The sequence below is a fragment of the Pararge aegeria genome, chromosome 18 (assembly GCF_905163445.1).
Source record: "Pararge aegeria chromosome 18, ilParAegt1.1, whole genome shotgun sequence".
NCBI classification, from domain to species: Eukaryota; Metazoa; Arthropoda; class Insecta; order Lepidoptera; family Nymphalidae; genus Pararge; species Pararge aegeria.
This window is the reverse complement of record NC_053197.1, coordinates 16,702,030-16,726,229: the sequence shown is the minus strand read 5'-3', so window position 1 is coordinate 16,726,229 and position 24,200 is coordinate 16,702,030. Positions and strand designations below refer to the sequence as shown.

Below are 24,200 nucleotides of genomic sequence, written 5' to 3'. Positions count from 1 at the left end.
ATTTGGATTTTTTTTCTTTGAAAAGTGAAATAGTCGGGAGTGTTCGTAGCTATGTTTGATGAAAATCGGTCCAAGATGGCCGCCACTACAAAACGGGCGTATTATATTTGTTTTTTATAATTTCCTCAATATGGATATTGAATGACTAGTAGTGCTTGATAAATTCTCATTAATCTGTGGTCGAAGTAATAGATAATGGCTACACTATGGATTTCCATCCTCCATTTTTTATATTTCCGCATCCTTATCTGCCCGCATCACGCCGCCAATTAGTTGCACACCTATATCCGCGGCAAACGCACGTCAATCTTCCGCTCAATAAAACCACATGGTCGGCCGGCCAAAGAACCTTATACTGGACGATTAATAGTATTTAAACCTACATCAGTGCTTTAGTGTTTAGTGATAACCTGTGAAACCTTGTGAAGTGACGAGAAATCAAGAGAACTGCATTACGACGAACTGTAAGTCCACGTGCAAATACTTTTCTGTCCAACCCTAGTTATCCCTTGTTCTATATCCTTTAAAGCCATAGTTTAAACATTAAAAAGGGGAAAAGAATCCAGCAAAACCTAAAATATACAGTCCACTAAATTTACAAAGAAAATAAATACCATTTTATGGTGATGATTCCCCGAAAGTAAAAATGGCGTCACCATAAAATTTGGTCACTTCGAGCCGATTTCATAAAAAATATTTGATCACTTCCATAGAATTTCATAAATTTTAGTCATTCGATCCGAAGATCGGCCGATTCGATTTAAATTCATAATTTTAGGATTTAAATTATCGTTAATCATTACATTCTATGACTTTAAAGTTCGGAATTATTATTAGTCTATGCAACTTAAAGTACGCCATATTGTAGGTATTCACTAGTTCAGTTTGTAAGTTTAATACCGCTAAGATATTGTCTACATAATAGATTTAACGTTTTGTTTACTAAGTAAAGAAGTACTAAGTATTTTATAATTATATATCTCTTTTCCGCACCGCTTGCTTCGTATTTCTATATAGTTTTACCCCGCTACTTAGTATTAAAAACGGATGAATCGTAGGTAAAGATATCTATTTCAAACGCATCATACCTACCAAACAATGCGCTCGGCCGCAGTCGTTTTTATCGCTCGCTGCATTCAAGGTCACGCATGACCGCTAACTTGTTAATTGTTATACCTAGTTCTTTGCCCGGTTTAGTTTTTAAAATAGCATTATAACACTTTTATTTAACCGCTCGCGTCTATAAAGGGGTTGTGTGTTTATTATTATAAGACTGCAACTACTTTATATATTTTACGCATTTCTTGACGCATTTGCAAACACATATACACCTTTTTTATTATATTTTTATTTTTATAATTCGGTTTACTCCTTCAGAATGAATAAACCAGAGTCGGTTTCTTCACCAAGTCCATATAGCAAGGAAGAATGTAAGTTACGGTTGTTGGAAGGCAAACGGGACGTTATATTTGCTCGTATGCAAAGAATGTTTGACACCGCTATTCAAGTCGAATCGGACAGCAGTAAGCTGCCTTCTTTATTGTCTCAGGCTTCAAACATAGACACTTTACGCAAAGAGTTTGAGTTAAATTTAGATTTATTCAATGAGGCGCAGTTAATGTTGAATCCAAAGGCTATGATTAATTACCAATCGTGGACTTCATTTGAAGAAATGTTTTGCTATGTCAAACAAATAATGGAGCGTCACTCTAATGTTGATAATACGAGTTCAGAGAATGACAGCGCACGTCCTATCTCTAGTTTTCCTAAATTAAAATCCCATCTTCCGCCTATAGACTTAATGGAGTTTGACGGTCAGTTAACTAAATTTCCTTTGTTCTACCAGCAGTTTAAAAACATGATACATGATAATCCTAACTTAACCAATAATGAAAAGGTATTTTATTTAGTTGGTAGGTTAAAAGGGAAAGCCGCATCTGTATGTGCAGGATTGCCAGCCACCGCAGAAAATTATCCTATTATTTGGGAGGCGTTAATACAAAAATACGACGATCCGCGTTCGTTAGCCTGCGCTTATTTAAACCAATTATTGCAATTTAAACCGCTTGCTAGTACTAATGCTAATTCATTAGATAGCTTTATAAATACATTTAATTCTTCAGTAGAAGCTCTCAAACAATTAAAAATCGATCTTACTGATTTTATATTCTTTCACTTAGCCACGCTTAAATTAGATGCTGATACAGTTAAAATGTTTGAGATAATAAATCGCAAAAAACAAATTCCTACCTATAGGAGTCTTATAGAATTTGTGAAGGAACAGAATAAAGTAATGTCGCGCTCTCTTAATAAAGGATTAGAATTACCTCAAAATAGATATAAGGGGAATTCGATTCCGAAGCCTTCTACCAAAAGTTTTGTAAGTACAGAAACTGTAAATACTTTAAATAGTGCAGCTTGCAGTTTGTGTAAAATTGGTCAACACACACATCTTTATTCTTGCCCTGCATTTATGAAGTTGTCTCCGCATGAGCGGCATTTACATGTAAAAAATAATAACTTTTGTAACCGATGTTTATCGACTCATCATAAAACTTTAAACTGCTCTTCTCAGCGAAACTGTAAAAGGTGCTCATCGGCATCACATCATACTGAATTGCATTTTGAACGCAACAATTACAACGCTAAAGATTTATTACATAAAACGTCCAAATCTAACATAGGTAAACCGCCCTCATCTCCTAACGCAATTAATTCGCCTCGCGTGTCATCAGTTATTACTGAGGCACCTTCGACAAGCTCCTCTAGTGAAAATACACTAAATAAAAATAATTTTATATCTCAGACCACAAATACCACTTTGGTATGTAACGTATCATATGATTGTTTAGAACGCGTCACAACAACCACTTTGTTAGGTACTGCGAAAATAAGAGTGTATGACAAAAATAATTGTGCACATCTTATAAGATGCCTAGTGGATCCCGCATCGCAAAGAGATTACGTTTCAATTAGTTGCTGTGAAAAATATTCGCTACCTATTAACTTTCAGAGTCGTTTTTCTGAAGTTCAAGGCATCGGCGGAGTATCGCAAAAAATAATTGGTGTTTCAGAATTTACGTTTAAATCTCGTTTTAATGACGCGAATGAATACTCAATACGCCCTCTTGTAGTTGAGCGAATCACTTCTCAACTGCCTGACTCTCATGTAGACATCACAGCCATTGATGGTCTTATTAAAAATTTACCTCTGGCTGATGATGATTTCGCAGAACCTGGTCCAATTGATATATTACTAGGGGTAAATGTGTATCGCAAAATAGCAATGGCTGATAAAATAAATGGTTATGAAAATATGCCTTCCGCATTTGAAACCTCTTTGGGTTATATAATTATGGGCGATGCACCTATTTTATCTAAACCTAATAATTCCCGCGCTTTGTGTTTTTTCACGAGTGAACCTTTAGATAAAATGTTAGAGAGATTTTGGACAATAGAAGAGCCTCCTTCCCGCAAATTCTTAAGTCCTGATGAACAAAGGTGTGAGGACATATATACGGCTTCCACTGTACGCCAACAGGACGGAGCATATTCGGTAGATCTTCCCTTTAAAGAAGATCCTAATTTATTAGGTGATTCGTATTTTACCGCAAAGAAGCGTTTTCTCAATCTGGAAAAACGATTCATTAGAGATCCCGAACTTCATATTAGATATAATGAAGTTATTAAGGATTACCTTGATAAGGGTATCCTCAAACGCTTACCACCTGATGAACCTGCTTCACCAGGTTATATCTTAGCGCATCATCCAGTGATACGCGAAGACAAGAGTACCAAGGTACGAATCGTACTAGATGGTTCTTGTCCCACTGATTATTCTCTTCTTAAAATAGAAGAACCCTCCGCAAATAGGAAATTATCTTTAAATGATATTTTGTATACTGGTTGCAATTTGCAAGCAGACATATTTAACATTCTTTTGAATGTCCGCATTTTCCGCATCGCATTTTTTGCTGACGTCCGACAAATGTATTTGTCTATATATGTCAATTCTCCGCACCGCAAATATCAACGCATTATTTATCGATCTTCACCAAAGGACCCACTTGAAATGTATGAATTTACTCGAGTGACCTTTGGTCTCCGCTCATCGCCCTTTTTGGCATTACGCACACTGCGCCAGCTGGCTAGTGACGAGCGCCAGCAATGGCCTCTCGCTGCATCAGTGGTTGAGAGAGACGTCTACATGGACGACCTAGCTTCTTCCGCCTCATCTCTAGATGAAGCGGTAAAGATAGCTAAAGAGTTGATACAACTGTTTAAGGCTGGTGGATTTGACTTAGTGAAATGGACCAGCAATTCGACTGAATTACTCGGACACATTCCTTCATTTCACCGCCAATCTGAGTCGATCTCTCTTGACACTGATGACTCTTTTAAGATTCTTGGTCTTCATTGGCTTCCCGCATCTGATGAATTTATTTTTAGAGTTTCGCAACCGCAAAGTGATTGTACCAAAAGAGCTATACTTTCAGCTACCGCGCGTCTTTATGACGTTCTAGGTCTTGTTGGTCCAGTCATTTTATTCGCTAAATTACTCATAAAGGAGTTATGGCTTCTAAAAATAGGATGGGACGAATGTCCCCCTCAACACATATGTGAAAGATGGCAAAATTATATAATTGAACTGCCTATTATTCAGAATCTTAAGTATCCTCGTCATGTTGGAATAGAAGACACTTCTGAAATTTATCTTCTCGCATTCTCTGACGCTAGTGAGCAAACATTTGGCTCTGTTTTATACTTATACGTTAAAAACAGAAATCAAAGGCCTATAATTACACTTATTTGCTCTAAATCCCGCGTAGCACCGGTAAAACCAACGGTCACGCTAGCTAGGTTAGAGTTAAATGGAATAGTATTGCTTGCTCGACTTGTAAATTCAGTATATAATATATTGTCAACCCGCATCAAAATAAAGGAAGTACTCGCGTTTTCTGATTCAGAAGTCGCCCTTTGTTGGGCACTCTCTTCGCCACACAGGTTTAATACATATGTGGCTAACCGCATCTCTCAAATTCATACGCTATTGACATCAATTAAGGTGAACTTTTATCACATACCTGGTGTTCAAAACCCCGCGGACTGTGTGTCTCGTGGCCTTATGCCCACACAGTTTTCAAAACACGACCTTTGGTTTAAGGGTCCCCCATGGTTGTCTTTATCTTCAGAAGAGTGGCCCATAATAAAGTTTTCCTCTCATCAGGTTTCTTCATTACCTGAGGAGAAAACTACAACGCACTTAATAATATCGCACGATGAATATACAATTATAAAGCTTGGATCTAAATGTTCTTCTTGGACTAAATTTCTTCACGCCACGATTTATGTACTCAGATTCATGAAAAAACTTCCGCGCAGAGATATTATTACAGCTGAAGATATCAATGCAGCTGAATTACTGATAATTCGCACAATACAACGCTCAGTCTTTCAGACTGATATTGACAACATTAAAAATAATAAACCATGTTCGTCAAAATTACGAAAATTATTTCCTTTTGTTTCTGAGGACATTCTTCGGGTGGGTGGACGTCTTGCTTACTCGTCGTTAGATTACTCGCATAAACACCCAATTTTATTACCCAAGAAGGGACACATAATAGATCTGTTAATTGATCACTATCATCGTAATCATTCACACGCTGGCCCTCAATTGCTTCTGTCTATATTGAGACAAAAATATTGGATATTATCCGCTCGTTGTGTGGTACGTCAACGCATACATAAGTGCAATGCATGTTTTAGGCATAATCCTAAGCCTACATTTCCACTTATGTCTGACCTTCCTAAGTGTAGGATAGAGAAAAGTAAGGCATTCCTACACACAGGTGTAGATTACGCTGGACCTCTCTATATCACATTGACTAGGAAACGCGGCATACGTAGTCAGAAGGCATATATATGCCTATTTGTTTGTTTGGTTACAAAGGCGGTTCATATAGAGCTAGCCTCTGATCTGAGTTCCTCCGCCTTCTTAAATTGTTTTAAAAGATTCCAGGCCAGGAGAGGAAATTGCGAAGTCCTGTATTCAGACCAAGGGACCAATTTCGTTTCATCCAAGGCTTATTTGAATGAGTTACATACCTTTTTAAAGTCAGAAGATTATTATAAGGACTTTAGTTCCGAATTAGCTAAATATCGTATAGATTGGAAACTTAATGCACCAACTGCAAGCCATTTTGGAGGAGTCTGGGAGAGTAATATTAAAAGTGTTAAAACTCTACTTTTTCGCGTAATCGGCAAACAAATTCTGACATACGAGGAAATGCTTACTGTACTTAATGAAATTGAGGCTGTACTTAACAGTCGACCTCTGTATGTTTTAAGTTCAGATCCCTCTGAACCCTCCGCGCTAACGCCTTCGCATTTTCTTTCAACCGTACCTTTGGAATTCATTCCAGCTCCAGACGTAACTGGAGAACGCGCCGGTCTTTTGTCTAGATTTTCTTTATTGGATTCTCTGGTTCAGTCATTCTGGAAGAGATTCAGAATGGAATATCTGCACAATTTGCAAGTGCGTCAAAAGTGGAACACTCCCACGAATCCGCTTACAATAGGGACTGTTGTGATAGTTATTGTACAAAACGCGCCGCCCTTACAGTGGCCACTTGGGGTCATTACTAAGGTGCTACCTGGCAAAGATGGAGTTGTCCGCGTAGTTCAAATAAAAACTAAGAACGGGACTTATATCCGGCCTATCGTTAAGTTATGTCCGCTGCCAACTCAATAATTTTTATCACTAGCTCTCATTTAATCTTATTATGTTTTAGTTAATTTATTTTATTTTTCTTTATGCATTACTCTTGTATAGTATACTTACAATATTAGGTCGTATTATAAGTTGCAATTATGTTTATATCCGTTTTATGAAGGGTTCCTTCATGTCCGGGGGGATGCTTGATAAATTCTCATTAATCTGTGGTCGAAGTAATAGATAATGGCTACACTATGGATTTCCATCCTCCATTTTTTATATTTCCGCATCCTTATCTGCCCGCATCACGCCGCCAATTAGTTGCACACCTATATCCGCGGCAAACGCACGTCAATCTTCCGCTCAATAAAACCACATGGTCGGCCGGCCAAAGAACCTTATACTGGACGATTAATAGTATTTAAACCTACATCAGTGCTTTAGTGTTTAGTGATAACCTGTGAAACCTTGTGAAGTGACGAGAAATCAAGAGAACTGCATTACGACGAACTGTAAGTCCACGTGCAAATACTTTTCTGTCCAACCCTAGTTATCCCTTGTTCTATATCCTTTAAAGCCATAGTTTAAACATTAAAAAGGGGAAAAGAATCCAGCAAAACCTAAAATATACAGTCCACTAAATTTACAAAGAAAATAAATACCATTTTATGGTGATGATTCCCCGAAAGTAAAAATGGCGTCACCAAGTAGAATAATTTACACGATAGTAAAAGATGGGGTTTGTTTTTATTTATAATATATAAAAGATAAATGAATTATGAGAATTATAAGATGATGACTCATGTTGTGCATTATAAGCACAAAGGTACACTTAATTTTTTTTATGCACAGCATATAATGTGGTATGACTGTACATAATATTATGTGCATATTTTACACAACATAACATGTTCTGCAATAATAAATGTACATAAATACAATACAATATATAATATATGTATATGCATTCTTATCTTTCTTTCTTGCTCTAATTATGAAAATTAAACTACATATATCAATTTCGTAAAGTAACGCTTGCTTCTATCCAAAACTAGCTCTAATTGTTGAACTTTAACGATTATTATTACGAGTTAACAAATGGTGACGAAAGAATAACTCGTTCGTTGTTGCACAAAAGTGGAAATACTAGTTTCCCAATTCCAAGGTGGTATTTCTTAATCGTCTAACAACTTTTGGCCTAAGCGGTGGTACCCAGTAGTTAGGACTTGGGCTTCACTTGGAGAGGCCGAGTTCGAATCCTCTAGCAACACTAACTTTTATAAATTATATGCATTTTAAGCAATAATCATATCACTAGCTTCTATCGTAAAGGAAAACCTCGTGAGAAAACTGTAATGTGTGAATAATGCACCAGATAGCTTTTTCGTATGCATATATTTTATACGCCATTGCCCGCAAAGTCAAAGTCAAAGTCAAAGAGATCTCTATGTAGCGATAAGGGCTACAAATTAAAAGAGCTGCGTTTTGAAATCATTTCTGTGTGTACTTTTTGTGGTATACCATAAAAGTAAATTCATTCAATAATTTATTCGTAGATTATTCATGGGTAGAGGACTGTCTCTTTGGTCAATCGGTTACCACATTGTGACAGATCATGACGTCCAGGTTTTGATACCCAGGTTGATTCAAAGTTTATCATCATCACCATCATAATACCAACCCATCACTAGATATATTAGACTATTGTGGGTCTCCTCCCACAATAGTGTTTATATATGGGGTATTCCATGCCAAATCGACCAATTTTAAACCTTACCCCTTTAGATTTCGCTGATTTTTTAAAATCTTTTTCTACTCTCTCAAAAATTGGGACCTCTCGGGATGTTAAATTTTTTTTGTATAAAATCGTTATTTTTTTGAAGTTCGTCGTTCTAAATTTTTTTTTTTTCTCAAATAAAACTTTAATTCTGCAATTATCCCCGTGTATCCCAGAGAGGGCCGATTTATTTTTCTATCAGAATGTTTAATTCTTTAGTGATATGTAGGTAATATCAATAATGAATTAAACATTCTGATCGTTACATTCTCGATAGCTAAATATACGCATATTTTCCCATCCATGTCCGAGTAAACGTAAATTGAGTGCTTTAAACCAGAGGAACGTGAATTAAGAATATAATTTAAAAGTTACTTAGTATATACATTTAATACAATACAATAAATATTAAATTAAGTTCCGGCATATTGAAACAAGTCTCGACATATTTAAGCAAGCACCGATGCGGTAAGCGTACGATGAAGTGAGTTGAGTCTCCGGAGTAACTTTTGCGAGAACACTTATAATTTGAGCACGTAATGGAAAACAATTTCTTTATAGTAATATTTGACATGATCAAGCAGATAGTTCACTTAATGGTATATGAAAAACCCTCGCCTATAAAACGAGCAGCACTCCGCAAGGCACGCAAGGAACATGTCTCACAATGTCACACCCTGTGTCCATTAACCTAATGCGTCGGTCTGTTATTACCAATGGCATGCATAGAGGGTATGCAAAGGGTATGCAGATGATATAAAATGAAGAAAATCTCCAGTACGAGTCATAAAAATTGTATTATTATATAAAACTTATCCTTATGTATTTTTAACTAGTACTGGAGATTTTATTCATTTTATATCCACTGCATACGCTGTGCATACTCTTTATGCACGCCATTGGTAATAACATGCACATCTAGAAGATATCCGTTCGTGCGCGACTTACGCGGCCCCAGGTGGTACGCGCTGGTTAGCGAGACGGGCCGCAAGTCGCCGCGAGCGCAACAGTCTAGCGCTCCGCACTATCTCCCGAGCACCAGGCTTCGTACGGAACCAGTTCATCGCCAGGGACCTGCACATGGAGAGCCTGGATAGGTTCTTCCGCCGCCTGAGCACCTCGATGTTCGCACGCGTCGATGGAGCTCGAGCCCAACACCTGCGGGGCATCGCGCTATACCATCGGCGCCCTGAGAGGCCTGCCACGTGACCACCTGGACAACTAAACGCTTCCACGCCGCTGGCTGATGGGCGCTTGCCAACTTACACGTTAATCACACACAATCCTTAAGCAATGCACGCTCTTCAGACCGGAATACAACAATGCTGCTTGGCGACAGAAAAATTCATGGCGGTGGTACGTCCCCGGACGAGCTCTGTCACTAAATGCTCTATTACTTCTAGAACTTCTTCAGTACAAGAAAAAATAACAAGCTTCCGCATTGTGTACAAATGTGTCTACGACACTATACTACGACAATGCACACATCGCTATCAGCCCCAAAGTAAGCGTGGCTTTTGTGTACTAAATTGGGTAATAAATAATTGGGTAATATGGGTACTAAATTGACTGATCAATATTTTTATGAGTAATATACATAACATACAGATAATCATATTCACTCATATAAAAGTATTTATGGTATGTTAAAATATGTATTAGTATATTTATTTTTTATATTTATCAATAGTATTATTGTATTTGTGTAGTCTGGTTAATGTATGTAGATATTTGTATGTATGTACTAAATAGTGTACCCCACCTATTCGTTTTTCTTTATAGTTTGCCTAATCCTAAGGTTGCCTGGCAGAGATCGCTACTTAGCGATGAGGCCGCCTTTTGTATCCTGCTTCATTCTTCATGTGTTTGTTCTTTTTTTGGTGTCGTTTTTCTGAGTGGTGTAAAAATAAAGAGGATAAATAAATAAATAAAATAAATAATCACTGAAAACATTCATGTTCATCACAAACATTTTCCAGTTGTGGGAACTCGAACCCACGGCCTTGGAGGCAGAAAGCAGGGTCACTGTGTCCAGTCGGCCGTCTAAAAGATGTATGATATAGGTAAATTTAGATTTATTCGTAGAATATGTAAACTCCATTGAGAAAATATTTAATCTCATGCCTCCATACTCCATGCCACCTCACCTTTACTATGTCATACATCTTTTAGCTAAGTGGAGTATCCCCGCAGGCCGTCATTAAAGCCTGCGGTCGGGGTAAGAGCCCCGTTAACCGTTATCATTTTGATTGCGTTAATTTTGATTGAATTCAATTAAATATTCGCCATGCTTAGAGTAAGGCTGACTCAGCGGGCAACGGCGAGAACTATGCTCGGTTAAATTCAAAAATGTATTTATTTCAAGTATTCTTGTTCTTAAGGCACTTTCAAAACGTCAAGTATGTCCGTTTATGGTGACTCCACCACCGGTTCGAAAGCCAGATTATACCGAAAAGAAGCCGGCAAGAAACTCAACATTTGCTCTTTTCTAACAGCAACTATTTACATTTTAATATTCATACTTTACCTTGTGAAACAGATGAAAGTGGATAAATATAATATATAAATAAAAATATATATCAACAATACACATATTCACATCTATCCACAGAGTAAACGTAGCTTGTTTTATGGGTACTTAAATGACTGATGAATAATTTACATAAATACTTATAATATATAATATATATATGTATCTCGTCTGCAGCTATGGCTTATAAAACACAAGATATCACGAAACCAATACCAAATCTGCACACCGCGGTTTTACCCGCATAAGTTTCGATTCAGTGAGAATATCGAAAAAAAGTTACAGCTCAAGTTATATTTCGGGTGGTAGTTTCGGCCGTGACTAGCTGTTGTAGCTAGTCACGGCCGAAACTACCACTTACAATGATTAATTGTTAAGTCAACATCTCCTGATGATGCTCCGGTTTCGGAGCGAAACGTGCGTAGAGGGTGTATTGCCGAGGATCTGTTTGGTGTGGAGTAAAAGGATTGAAGAAATTATAAATTACACCACACAGATTCTCCTGCTTTTCGCGGAGTATAGCAAATTAAGCTTAATTTTGATAATATATCATGGATTTCCGCAAAGTAACGCCTGCTTCTATACAATATTTAAAGTATTCAGTACCGCTAAGCCTTAAATGAGGGGTTTGCTGCTGTCCGCTAAGGAGTTCTGTCCTCTATCTCCAACCACAGTTGGGGCAAAATTAAACACTTATTATAACCTCTATAGTACAAAAATAAATATTTAAATCGGTTATAATTTTTCGGAGTTATGGTGTAAAATCGTCAAACACTCATCTCCTTTCCCAAAGGAACCGAGCATAATGTCGGGATCAAAAGTATCCTATATTACTTCTAACAATTCCAAAAATATGTGTACAAAGTATCATGAGGATCGGTTAAGTGGTTATTGCGTGAAAGCGTAAGAAACAAACTTACGTTGACATATTTTATAATATTAGTAGGGATTATATATTAGCCCAGTGGCAAGGACCTCGGCTTCACTTTCAAGGGGCCGAGTTAGAATTCCAGCTCTCTGACTTTTTTAAGTTATATGCGTTAGTGAAAGAAAACATCGCGAGGAAACCTGCATAACCGAGTTTTTTCCATAAAGTTCTCAAAGAAGTGTGAAGTCCACCAATCCGCACTTTCCATTGTGGGAGGTTTTGTTTTGATTTTCTAACTTAAACTGAACTTAGACTAATTTACAGTTATCTTCAATTTCTAAAACAATTTATTTTTATATACAGTAAAGTAAATATAATTATTGATATATACTCGTATATAAAATCAAATGCGTACTTCTTACACGGTGAGTAGGAAATAAATGTATGGCATACATTATATTCTCATAGTTTTCATGGGTTGATATGATGACGATGACATAATTTTAATGTTTAATCAGTAGTGTAATAGTTTTCTCAGCTCACCCCAAATAATTAATTTTACAAGCTACATTTGCTACCTTCGGTTGCATTATTGTAATTTTCTTTAATAAGTTATAGCCTTCTTCCTTATAACTGGGCTTTCTGTTGGAAAAAATGGTAGAATCGGTCTAGTAGTTTCGGAACAAACCAAAATACATAGATATATATTATTTTCTTCAATATAATTGTTTGTCGTATCGATATATATTATTTTTATTAATATAAAGGACGACGTCCACTCCGGTCCACCGAGAACAGGTAAGCGGGTTGCGGGCGCCGCGCGGGAGACTGAGTTTGCAACATACAATATATATTATTCATGCTTCGTCGGTCTCAGTGTACATTAAATAAAAGAAGTTTCAAAAATAAATATCCTTATAAGAATCCTTCATAGCCAGCAATTAGATTTTATTCAAATTACACTCTTAATTACAGTCCACCATCTATGCACAGCAATAACCTATTACTAGCTGTGCCATACGGTTTTACCCACGTGAAGGTTTGTAAATATTGGATATAAGCAGACATTATTTTGCGAAATTCCATAATTGCAATCAGTATTGAGCTTAATATGCTATACTCCACGAAAAGCAGGTGATTCTGAATGGTGTTATTTAAGATTTCTTTAATCTTTTACTCGTCACCGAACCGATATTCAACGATGTAATCTCTACGCACTTTTCGCACCGACACCGGAGCATCGTTTGTTTTTATTAGTTATGCCAATAATCATTTATTTCAGCCACGTCATGTAAATATTAAACATTTTACAAATTTGATGAAATAAAATTAAAATACACAAGTTAACAAAGAATGAAAGTGTTATTATAAACATTGTAATTGCCGATATCTTAATTGTACCTAGTAGTAACAAATTAAAATTTTAAACACTACCCTAAAAACAATTTGCATGCCAATTTGGCGTGGTACAGTTAAGATCTGTATAATTTTTTTTCCTGTAACCCCTATTTACCTGTATCAGCAAATAAATAAAATTGAATTGAATTGAATTGAATTGAAAAAACTATTTAAAAAAAAAAACCATAAATAAATTAAATAAAATAATATTTAAAAAAAATTCCGGATCAAAAAGTGCCCTGTGTGATTTTTCACTCACCGATACAAGCTATCTCTGTCGCAATCTTTTACGTGGGCTTGAACCCACTCTTCTACTTGTATAAGAAAGGAGAAATGTGCTCAGAAGTGGGATAGTAGTTCGTCCGCGTTAGGAGCAGTATTTCGAAAATAAAATTTTTTAAACTCGCGAGAACTTCTAAATTAATTAATGTCCGATAAAAATGAATGCTAAAGTGATACTCTTGATGATAAACGTATTTATTTTTGAATAATAATGAATACTGCTGTACAAATGTAGCTCATTTTGGTTTTACCGGCGAACTGATAAAATTATGGAATACGAAAGCTGCTATTTTCGGTAACAATAAGTTCTTCGACCGTGCCTATCCCGTAGAAACAAACACGCAAAAGAATCATCTATATATAAAAAAAAAGAAAGGGGCAGGGGCAACAAAGAAGTTACGACCACTGATTTAATAGGTTACTATGTTAGGACTGATATTGTTGCAACGTTGCAATTTGCATTTTTTTTATTTTATTATTGTAGATACAAATCTTTATAAATAAAAGAAAAAATGCGGAGTCGGCGTTTTCAGTACAAAATAACATTTTAAATTTTTATTAAAAAACTCAGTAAAGTTATTTTAACCAAAAATGTTAATAAATTACTATGAAAATGTACTTATAATTTTCGTTTAAGGTGCCTTTGTAATATTTTTTATTATAAAACGTGTAATGCGGTATACAGAAGTTAAGAGATAGAGAAATTATTATTCTATTTAATCTAAGATAATGTCATCAAGAATACCATTTTTTCGCTGTTTGTGTTTACAGAGATTATTAAGAGTGTAAGTTCTCTTAATGCCATTTAGCAGGACACAACTCCTTTATTTGTTAATCCATGAGCAGACATCTAAAAAGATTACCTTAATATAAAAAGTATTAAGCAGTGAAATTGTCCATTAACCGTAACTCAGGAACAATGTTTAAGTTCAATAAACATTTCACAATCCATTTCCTTTCCGAGCCAACTAAGTTCAAGCATTCCAAAAGACAATAATCAATGAAAATACTACACGGTAATAAAGTCGTGAAGATACGGATATTAGAGTACCGTGGTAGGGCACTCTCATATAAAAGTGGTTTTATATCGAGTGCCGGAACTGTTAGCACTTTGCGAGTAAGAAAAATACTTTGAAATAGCTTTAAAAGAATGAAGATGGGTAGTTACCATTGTGACACTAAAAGCTACGCTCAATTTCGTGGCGCACTAATGATGGAGTTTTAATTTTTCATTTTAATAAGTAATGCTATTGTATTCCACTGTTAAGAAAACAAATAGTTATGTTTTTGAAGTTATACTTCTTTAGGTGCGTCGGGGAAGAATGGTGAGAGTAAATTTTTACGATGCGCGCGCAAACCGTCACACCAAACCGACACCGTGAAGTTAGCTATAGTCAACATTTTCGTTTTTTTAAAAAAGGTTTGACAGTTGACTTTCATTAAATCTACAAACGTAGAATAAGGCGAAAGATAAAATGTATGAAAAGATTTTTATCTTGTTACGCCAAAGAAGTATAACTTCTAACGCGTGTACATAAGTACACATACGTTTTTTTTTTTATATAATAATTCTATGTTTCTAACTCGTCTCGTTAGGATAATGGTTATCATGATCAACTACAGATTACGAGGTCCTGGGTTCTAATCTAGGGTTTGGCTATAAATTGTAATTTAAAAAGCATAGAACCAGCTCGGCTGCCTCGGCAAGCACATTAGGCCGTCTGTCCTTGTATTTGTCACTAATTTGTGATAATAGTCGTTAAAGTCCACCCATCTGTTATAGCAGCGTGGAGGGTCTATGCCCTAGATCAATACGGTCAATATATAAATCACGTGAATCGCTCCGTGAAAAATTTAAAGAAATTGGTATACTTACGGTAGCCTCACAATATATTTATAACAATATAGTATTTGTAAGACAACATATTACTATATACAACACATTTATTACAGCGAGGTTATTATACAATTGATGAGTTTCTTAATGACAAGGTTGCTTGGAAGCATCCGCCTCTGCTTTCATCTCTCACAAGATAGAAAAATGAATGTTAAAATGTAAAATGTAAATTTTTGATGTTGGAAAAGAGCAACTGCTGAGTTTCTTGCCGGCTTCTTCTCGGTAGAATCTGCCTTCCGAACCGGTGGTAGAGTCACTACACACGGACAGACTTGACGTTTCAAAAGTGCTTGTATTAGGCCTACTTGAAGTAAATGAATTTTGAATTTTGAATTTTTTGAATTTAGAACCATTTAGGTACTATGGGAGAGGAGGCCAGTGCCCAGCAGTGGGACATACGCTACGGATGATGGTCATAAATCTCGTATGGTAATACTAAATATACTACATGGGATCAATTCTAATGCTACATAAATAACTATATAATATCATATATGTATTTACGTAATTAAATAATATACTATATACTATATTGATACATTCGAAGAACTCCAGGATAGTGCGATGAGAGAACAGCGAAGGGGGTTATGAAAATCAAGCTTAATTTGCTATACTCCGCGAAAAGCAGGAGAATATGTATGGTGTAATTTAAAATTCCTGTAATTCTCATACTCCACACCAAACAGATATTCGGCAATGTACCCTCTACGCGTGTTTCGCTCCAAAACCGGAGCATCCTCAGGAGATGTTGACTTTACTATGAATAATTGTTGACTATTATTACTCTTAGCAATTATATTAATTAAAGCTTAGACAACTCTTCAGAACACTCCCCATTGTGTAGACGGTAGAAAATACATAGTGTGTAGTATAGTGGACGGAGTTTATATTGCGGTGTTCTGGCCCAGAGCTGTGAGCTCCCGCTAAGGCCTAACTTGCACTTTATGTGTAAGAAGCCTATGCTGAGGCTCAATGTACCGCTTAGCCCTGTTGAGCACCCCAAGATTTTTTGAATACCTCATTTAAAGGCTATATTTGCATAAGTTTTTTGATATCATAATCTTGGAGGAGGGAAGAGTCCCCAACTACTTTTGATGGAAGCAAGGTTGTCGAAGCTACGGGTAGTTTACAAAAAACAACCCAAAAGGGGATGTTGAGATCGGGTTTATAGTGCCCTAAGCATCCTAAGTTCTCTGAGTCACGATATGTTGGGACTTGGTTCTATGACTGTGATCAATTATGTAACTCAATTCTTTGTCGGAAGTCGTCGTAAAAGATGAAAAAAGACTGGCCCACCGAGGATTCATTACGGTACAATAGGTAGGTATGTACATGATATGATAAATAATACAGGAATCGACTCTCGCAGTTTTTTATTTTTTTTCGTTTGATACTAGACAGATGTCAAACGTCAACAATTTGGCTGTCAACACGATTTCAATTTGCGTTCCGTTTGACTCGCCATTTACGTTATATTGACAAATCACGAGACCAAAATAGACAGAGTTGCGTTTCGTTCTACGCAAAATTTGGTAGACTTTATTGCTATCGTAATTAATTCAAAACACATTTTCGGCAGCTTAAACTGGTTCCAAAGGTTTAAACTGAACTCTTACCTTACCCCTAAACCGGATATTTACCCAAAGTGTAGGTGTTAGCATAATATATAGTTTGTAAAGAAATATAAAAGCCGGTCTGCTGTAGATAAACATTATAATAATATGATGATAAAGTAATTAAAAATGCGCGAATAAAAACACGCCTTATGGCGCGAGTACATTTCGCTAGAAGTTTTCAACGCAAGTGAACATGGACTGTGTTAAATTTAAAGTGAATGGAGTTGAATATTCAGGTAAATGAACTTTCTTATTGTCGTTTAAGTAAACACTTAGCAATTATGCAAATTAATTTTTTCTGAGGATGCTCCCGTATGATTTCAAATGTGTAGATAAGTTATTTTGCAAGACCAGTGTCATTGTTTTACACACCTGTTTTAGTTAAGCATATAACGAAAGAAATAAATAAATATACTATGACGATAAAAATACCTACTACTAGTAAAGAAAGCGTGGCTTGTGTTATGGGTACTAAGATAATTAATAAATTTTTATAAATAATATGCAGAAAACATTCATGTTCATCACACAAACATTTTCCATTTGTGCGAATCGAACACACAGCCATGGACTCAGAGAGCCGGGTCACGGCTCACTGCGACAATCGGCCGTTCAAAATACACCACACATAATTCTTTCAATAAATCTGGCTTCAATAACGGGCGTAAAAGTAATACAATAAGGAGTGTAAAGTCTACCAATCTACACCGGGCCAAGCAGCCGGGAAAGCATGCATGCAAGCCGGGACTACGACCTTAATACCTTATCGTTTTGTTAGGAGACCCGTGACCTGTAGAGGGCCGGTTATAGGATATACTTCGGAGAGTGTGCTCAGGAACTTTTTGAGTACGTTTTTTCGTTACCGCTTTTTATATCGGCATCAACAACATTGCCATCATAAAGTAAAGTAAGAGTAAATTTTTCTATAATAAAATCAGTTTCTTAAATTTTTTTGGTTTTCATTAATTCTATTTCGTCGAACAATTTATTTGATAATTCAAATGAAAAATGCGTTATTTTATTTTTTTCATTTAAAAGACATCCCTTAACTGTTTTCTCACCTGGTGGTAGATGCAATCTAAGATGTTAAAGGGCTAACCTGTTAGGGTTATATTATATTAAACCCACAATCGGTTTCTCCGTGGCATGGTACTGGATCGCTAAATCGCTTTGCGACAGGGAGCCTCTTGACGGGATGATCTCAATATCCTTACTTAAAAATGGGTTTGTTTATTTGTCCTTCCTTCACGCCCTAAATAAGCAATCAACTTGATTTTTGGCATGTGGTTAGTTGAAAAGACGAGTTGGTTAGGAGAGCAACATAGGCTAGGCCAGGTCATTTTATCCCAGGAGGGTTCCCAAAGGATAAGTTGTAAACGCGGACGAAGAAAACGGAAAACCTAATATCATCACCATCATCAATTCCACAATTCATGGTGCGCGGCCACTTGCCTCCAGCGGCTCCAAGCTACTCGCCTGATCTCGTCTGTCCACTTCGTTGGGGGCCGAACTACACTGCGTTACAGTACACTAATATAATAAATATGAAAAATTTAAACAGTTGGTCCTGAGGTGTGTTCCACTACATCTTTGCTGGAGTACCTCCGAAGGCATGTCGAGCTGCGTGGCACTAAGTACATGTGCTTGGAAGGCGGCTGTGGAGCGTGCATTGTGAGTGCCATCAAGGGCCCTGGCCAACTCCATCAGGCCGTAAATTCTGTAAGTCTAATCATAAATATTATTATTATTATTTGATTAGCAATCATATTAAACTTATTATTAGGTAAACATATGAATTATTAAAAATGCTATATCACTATTGATGCTATTTATGCAATATATATATTTAGATAATGTCAAAACCAGGGATAGTGACCGAAACTGATTTTCAAGCCAGCTGCCTTATATTATGTATGTGGACTATGTTATAGTCCATGTAGTATAAGTATATATACATGGGGCTAATTCTAGGTGTATATTTTGCACGAACTAAGCAACAAGCACATACCTCCTTGTTGCACAAGTTATTGAGTTAGTTAAGTTTATCTTAAGATATCTATACTTATAATAAAACTGTAACTGGAAGATTTCTGTACATTTAATATATTTAGAAAATTTTGATTGGGGGATGCTTTATAATCGTTACTGAACCCAAAACAGATTTTTATTAAATTTTTGTCTGTCTGTCTGTCTACGTCTACGTTCTGTTTCCCGACCTAGTGGTAGACTCACTACAGACGTATTTTGCGTTTGAAAAGAACTAGTATGTATTTCAAATCCGGCATACATTATTTCATTGTCTCTGGTCTCGTAAATTAATGATCGGCGTGGTTACAAAAACAGTTATAAATTAAAACTGGATTAATTGGTCTGTCGTATTACTCGCAAGATTTACTTAATTGTATTACTGAATTCCTGGAGTCAGCGTTTGATTTAATTAATAATTCTAGGTTCACGTTTTAATGTCGCTAAAACGCTGAGTCGTGGTTGCTGACCGCTGGTCGAGTCGCGTGTAACATAATGACCTAGTTACCTCCTTTTAACGTCATATAATATAAAAATATTAAGAAGCAGCAAAGCAAAACTAGCTTTATACTGTTACCATTACTGAAAAACTAATAACAAAGATGAAAGTAAAATTTAAACTTTAAATAACCGCCGACACAAAAAATAAACTCTTAAAAACTAACGAAAAAACTTTGAATTGGTCGAAAATAAGAAAATTTTACAGATCCCCTCATCAACTATAGAAGAGCTGATGATCTTTAAAAGTCTGAACAGATTTTCATGAAACATGGCTTAGAACACTCGGGATGAAATTGTCTATGGCACAAAAAACTAAACGAGAATTGGTTCATCCGTTTGAGAGCTACGAGTACGATACTACCGATAGAAACACAGAGATACACGGTAAACTTATAGCAAACCTCTCTTTTTTCTTATAACCAAGAGAGCAATTTGAAACTATAACATAATTTCGCTCAAAAGTAACATTCAGAGGTTTGTCTGACTCTGAATATTTGTTTTGAAAACAAACAAATAAAATCTAATTACGAAAGTAAATGCCAATACACAAAAAGCCAATATGTTTACACAACGCCTTCAAAGTATTTCCCCACAAAATGAGGGTTATACATCCAATCGAAATCCAGTAAACCAGAGAATCGAAACAATAAATTAGAACGTTAAAACCGGCCAAGTGCGAGTTGGACTCGCGCATGAAGGCATCTAAAAAACCGAGAAAGAAATCATGTCTGTTGTATGGGAGCCCACTTAAATGTATTATTGTTTTTTAGCATTTGTTGTTATAGCGGCATCAAAAGTACCACTATGAAAATTTCTACAGTCTAACTATCACGGCCTGGTGACAGACGGACAGATAGAAAGACAGACGGATAGACAGCCGAGTCTAAAACCTGTTACGCCCAACGGGAGGGATTACTCATAATCACCATGCTGGGCAGACCTGATATTTTTTAACAGAACTCGTCCGGGGAAGTTTATTTCCGCTATTTTCGAAGTTTACTACCACCATGTTGTTTTTTGCCGCAAAGCTGCTGCTGTCGCCAAGCAGCATTGCTTAGTTCTTAGTCGGCTCTGACAAGCGTAATTACCTTCCACCTACACTTCGGACGAATTTCTGTCATACCCTGAGAAATTGTTCTCTGTTTATAAGTTTCCACTAACTGTTTAACTACGTTGGTGTGGAAAATAAAACTTTACTATATCAAATGTCCAAAATTCTGATTTTTATTTGCTTAAACGGAATTTGTACAACCTTTCAACATTTTTACGACTTTTTTCTTTTTTCTTGACAAGACAAGTGATATTGAAATAGATACTTTACCTGCTATTTACATTTACAACCACAGATTTTAATCTACAATTGAACATTATTTGAAAACCTAAGAGTGCTAGTCAACATCGGGTAGGCTATCTCAATCATCGTCATCATCATCATCATCATCAATTATTACTATAAAAAATATACATATTTCTGTACAAAAAAATAAGCACTCGGCTAACTATATTTGGACTTGTTGCGTGTATTTCATATACTCATTTAAAAGCATTGTCTGTTTTGTATCGCCAGTTTGTCTAACGCTTATCCGGGCTAAAAATCCTGAGCACGCATCTGGATGTACTAACATGCTATGGAAATATTATGATATTACTAACACTGAAATTTCCAGTGGCAAATATTCTTAGTATTTGTTTTATTTGACATACCCATTCTATTTTCTCTTAATATAGTGTTTGGTATCAATTACCTCGTGTCAAGGTTGGGATATCACAACTATAGAAAAAGTTGGAAATCGGCTGAAGGGCTATCATCCTCTACAAACGACTCTCGCAAACTATAATGGCACTCAATGTGGCTATTGTACACCAGGATGGGTGATGTCTATGTATTCGTAAGTATATAGAATGTTATACTAGCTTTTCCACCCGACTCCGTTCGCTTTAATTACGGTTCTTTACGAATCCCGCGAGAAGTTATAGTACAGAACTTTTCCTGGGGTAAAAAAATAGCCTTTGTTACTTCCCGTACTTTCTAGCTCTGTGCCAAAAATCATGATCATTTGTTTTTCCAGCGATTTTTGTAGGTAATAATAAGTACTTTAATCATGTAGTACCATAACTTTTATGTACTTCAATAGTTTTCTCAGCGCACGCCAAGTAATTAATTTTATAAGCAAAATTTACAAATTTATTTTAGGTTACATTATCACAAATTTCTTAAGCATCTCAATTTTTTTAACAAAATTATAGCTTATGTTACTTCGGGATAATTTTGCTTTCTATTGACAATAAAATTCAAAAATAAATGGAAGTCAAGAAAGTCAAAACACGATAATAATAATAATAAATAATATTATGTAATATTATTTGATGTAACTTTTTTAAAATGTCGATTCTTTTCAGCCTTTTAAAAAGTGAATGTAACCTACCAATGCTAGAAGTAGAGAGATCGCTCTCGAGCAACCTTTGCAGATGTACTGGATACAGACCGATTTTAGAGGCATTTAAAAAGTTTTCCTGTGATGCTTCTGAAAAAATTGAAATAAGTGATATTGAAGATTTGTGCGATAAAACCAAGAATGTTTGTTCAAGAAGACAATGCAAAGATTACGACTGGTGTTTCGTATCTAATGAAGATTTGGAGTATAATATTTTTTACATTGAATTAAAAGATGGAAGACAATGGTTTAAAGTGACATCGGTGGCAGATATACTTAAAGTGTTGCGTACTAAAGGGATTGACTCGTATATGCTTGTTGCAGGAAATACTGGAAAAGGTGAACTTAAACAAAATAACTAAAACTATATATTATTGTGTTGTGACGGCAGATCAGAATACAGTTCATCACCCTCTTTCTTCCCGCGGATGTCGTACGAGGCGACTAAGTCAATATAAATAAGGTCACCAACCCGCCTGCCCAGCGTGGTGATTATAGGCAAGTCCTCCAGTCGGGAGAGGCCTTTAGTCCAGCAGTGGACTGTTGATGGCTGTTGATGATGATGATATATTATTAAATTATGATACACGTTGAAATTCTTTAGCATTAGATGTTACCCCAGCGTTCCCACTACTTGAGCAATTTAAATGGTCAAGCAACAAAAGCACCATGATAAAGTTGGTACTTAGACATGATAGACACAACCTTATGGGATTCCAGCTCAGCATTGGACAGCCAGGTGTCATGGAAATAAAACCTTTTTATTTCCATGTATTTAAAACTCAATTTCCTAAAAATTTAAATATAGATTTTTAGGTCAACGCGGATAATTTTTTATCGGTTTGAAACAATAAATAATATTCCCTTAATCATGAGAGTCCCTTTTAAAAGGCTGTATCTTTTTATTTCCGCAGTATTTAGTATTTTATGTTTAAGATTATGCCCTCTTGTATATAAGGAAGGATGGAATTACAGACAAAAAGTGTAGACTGACGCACAAAGTAGAATAGAATGGAATAGAAGAACTTTATTGCAACACAACAGAATAGGGAAAATACAAGGAAAACAGTAATAGTACTTAGTGCTAGGGTGCAAAGGCAAAGTAATCTAATATGGGTTCCGTTTTCTGTTCCTGTTCATTATATGGTTCCGTGCCTTAAATTTTGTATATTTCAGGAGCATACCCAATTATTGAATACCCACGTATACTTATCGACATCAGTGGTGTATCTGAAATAAAAGGTTACATATTCGATCAGAATTTGATTATTGGAGCTGGAACAACTTTGTCAGAGTTTATTGAAATATTGAAAGAGTCAACTAATAAAGACTTCTTTGAGTATCTTAAAATTCTAAACGAACACCTTCAGTTAGTAGCGCACGTAGCAGTAAGAAACGTAAGTACCTGAAAACTGTTAATTAAACCTTAACAATATTGAAATATAATAAGAAATGTATACATATTGCCACTACAAGATTTTGTGATAAAAATGTTAATGAATTATTAGTAACAGTAAATATTTTTGGTATCAGTGACACGTAGTTAAACTCACTGCCGTCAGCGTTACTGTCGCCAGCCAGATGGTTAAATTAACTTTTATTTATTTAACTACCTATAAAGCAAGATCACTTGCTGCCTTTTGCCATACACATTACTCTACTATATGAATATGTATATTGTGTAGTGTGTACCTATAAAAACACAGCCCCCGACGATCTGACCTAAAAAAAAACAAACTACAAGGCTGGTAGAAGCTGGGTACTCGCGTGGTTAAACTTAAGGTGTCAAACAGGGTATTTTCAGAAACATGCTCCAAGCATGATCTTGATCTTGATCGTTATCTTGACAACCTTCTTCGAGATAAATCTTAATTGCTGTACTGGCATTTGGCCAGTAGGTACAGCAATTACATGTGAGCAGCAGCCGGCAAGAGTTCTATGATAATCCATATCTGTCGTGGTTTAACGGCCAAAGTAATTACATAGTAAACTCATATGTGGAGTGTTATTTAAAAACGATCTTTTAGTCCGAAACATGGCAACCAAGGAGGAAACTTATTAAAGGTTTTATTCGAATTTCAAACAGAAAGCTATGCTTTAAATTTATTGATAAAGTCTACTTTAAATTAATAAATAAATAAAAAGTTCTACAT

At 35.9% G+C, this 24,200-nt stretch overlaps 1 protein-coding gene across 1 annotated transcript in view; it reads left to right on the top strand.

The window, feature by feature from the left end:
* Positions 1 to 24,200, top strand: part of LOC120631672 (xanthine dehydrogenase-like) — a 169,171-nt gene that overhangs the window by 132,149 nt on the left and 12,822 nt on the right. Inside the window, exons 10-13 of the mRNA XM_039901340.1 lie at positions 18,648 to 18,805; positions 21,341 to 21,501; positions 22,013 to 22,386; positions 23,224 to 23,444. Coding sequence (XP_039757274.1) covers positions 18,648 to 18,805; positions 21,341 to 21,501; positions 22,013 to 22,386; positions 23,224 to 23,444 — 914 coding nt within the window. The remainder of the gene's footprint in view (positions 1 to 18,647; positions 18,806 to 21,340; positions 21,502 to 22,012; positions 22,387 to 23,223; positions 23,445 to 24,200) is intronic.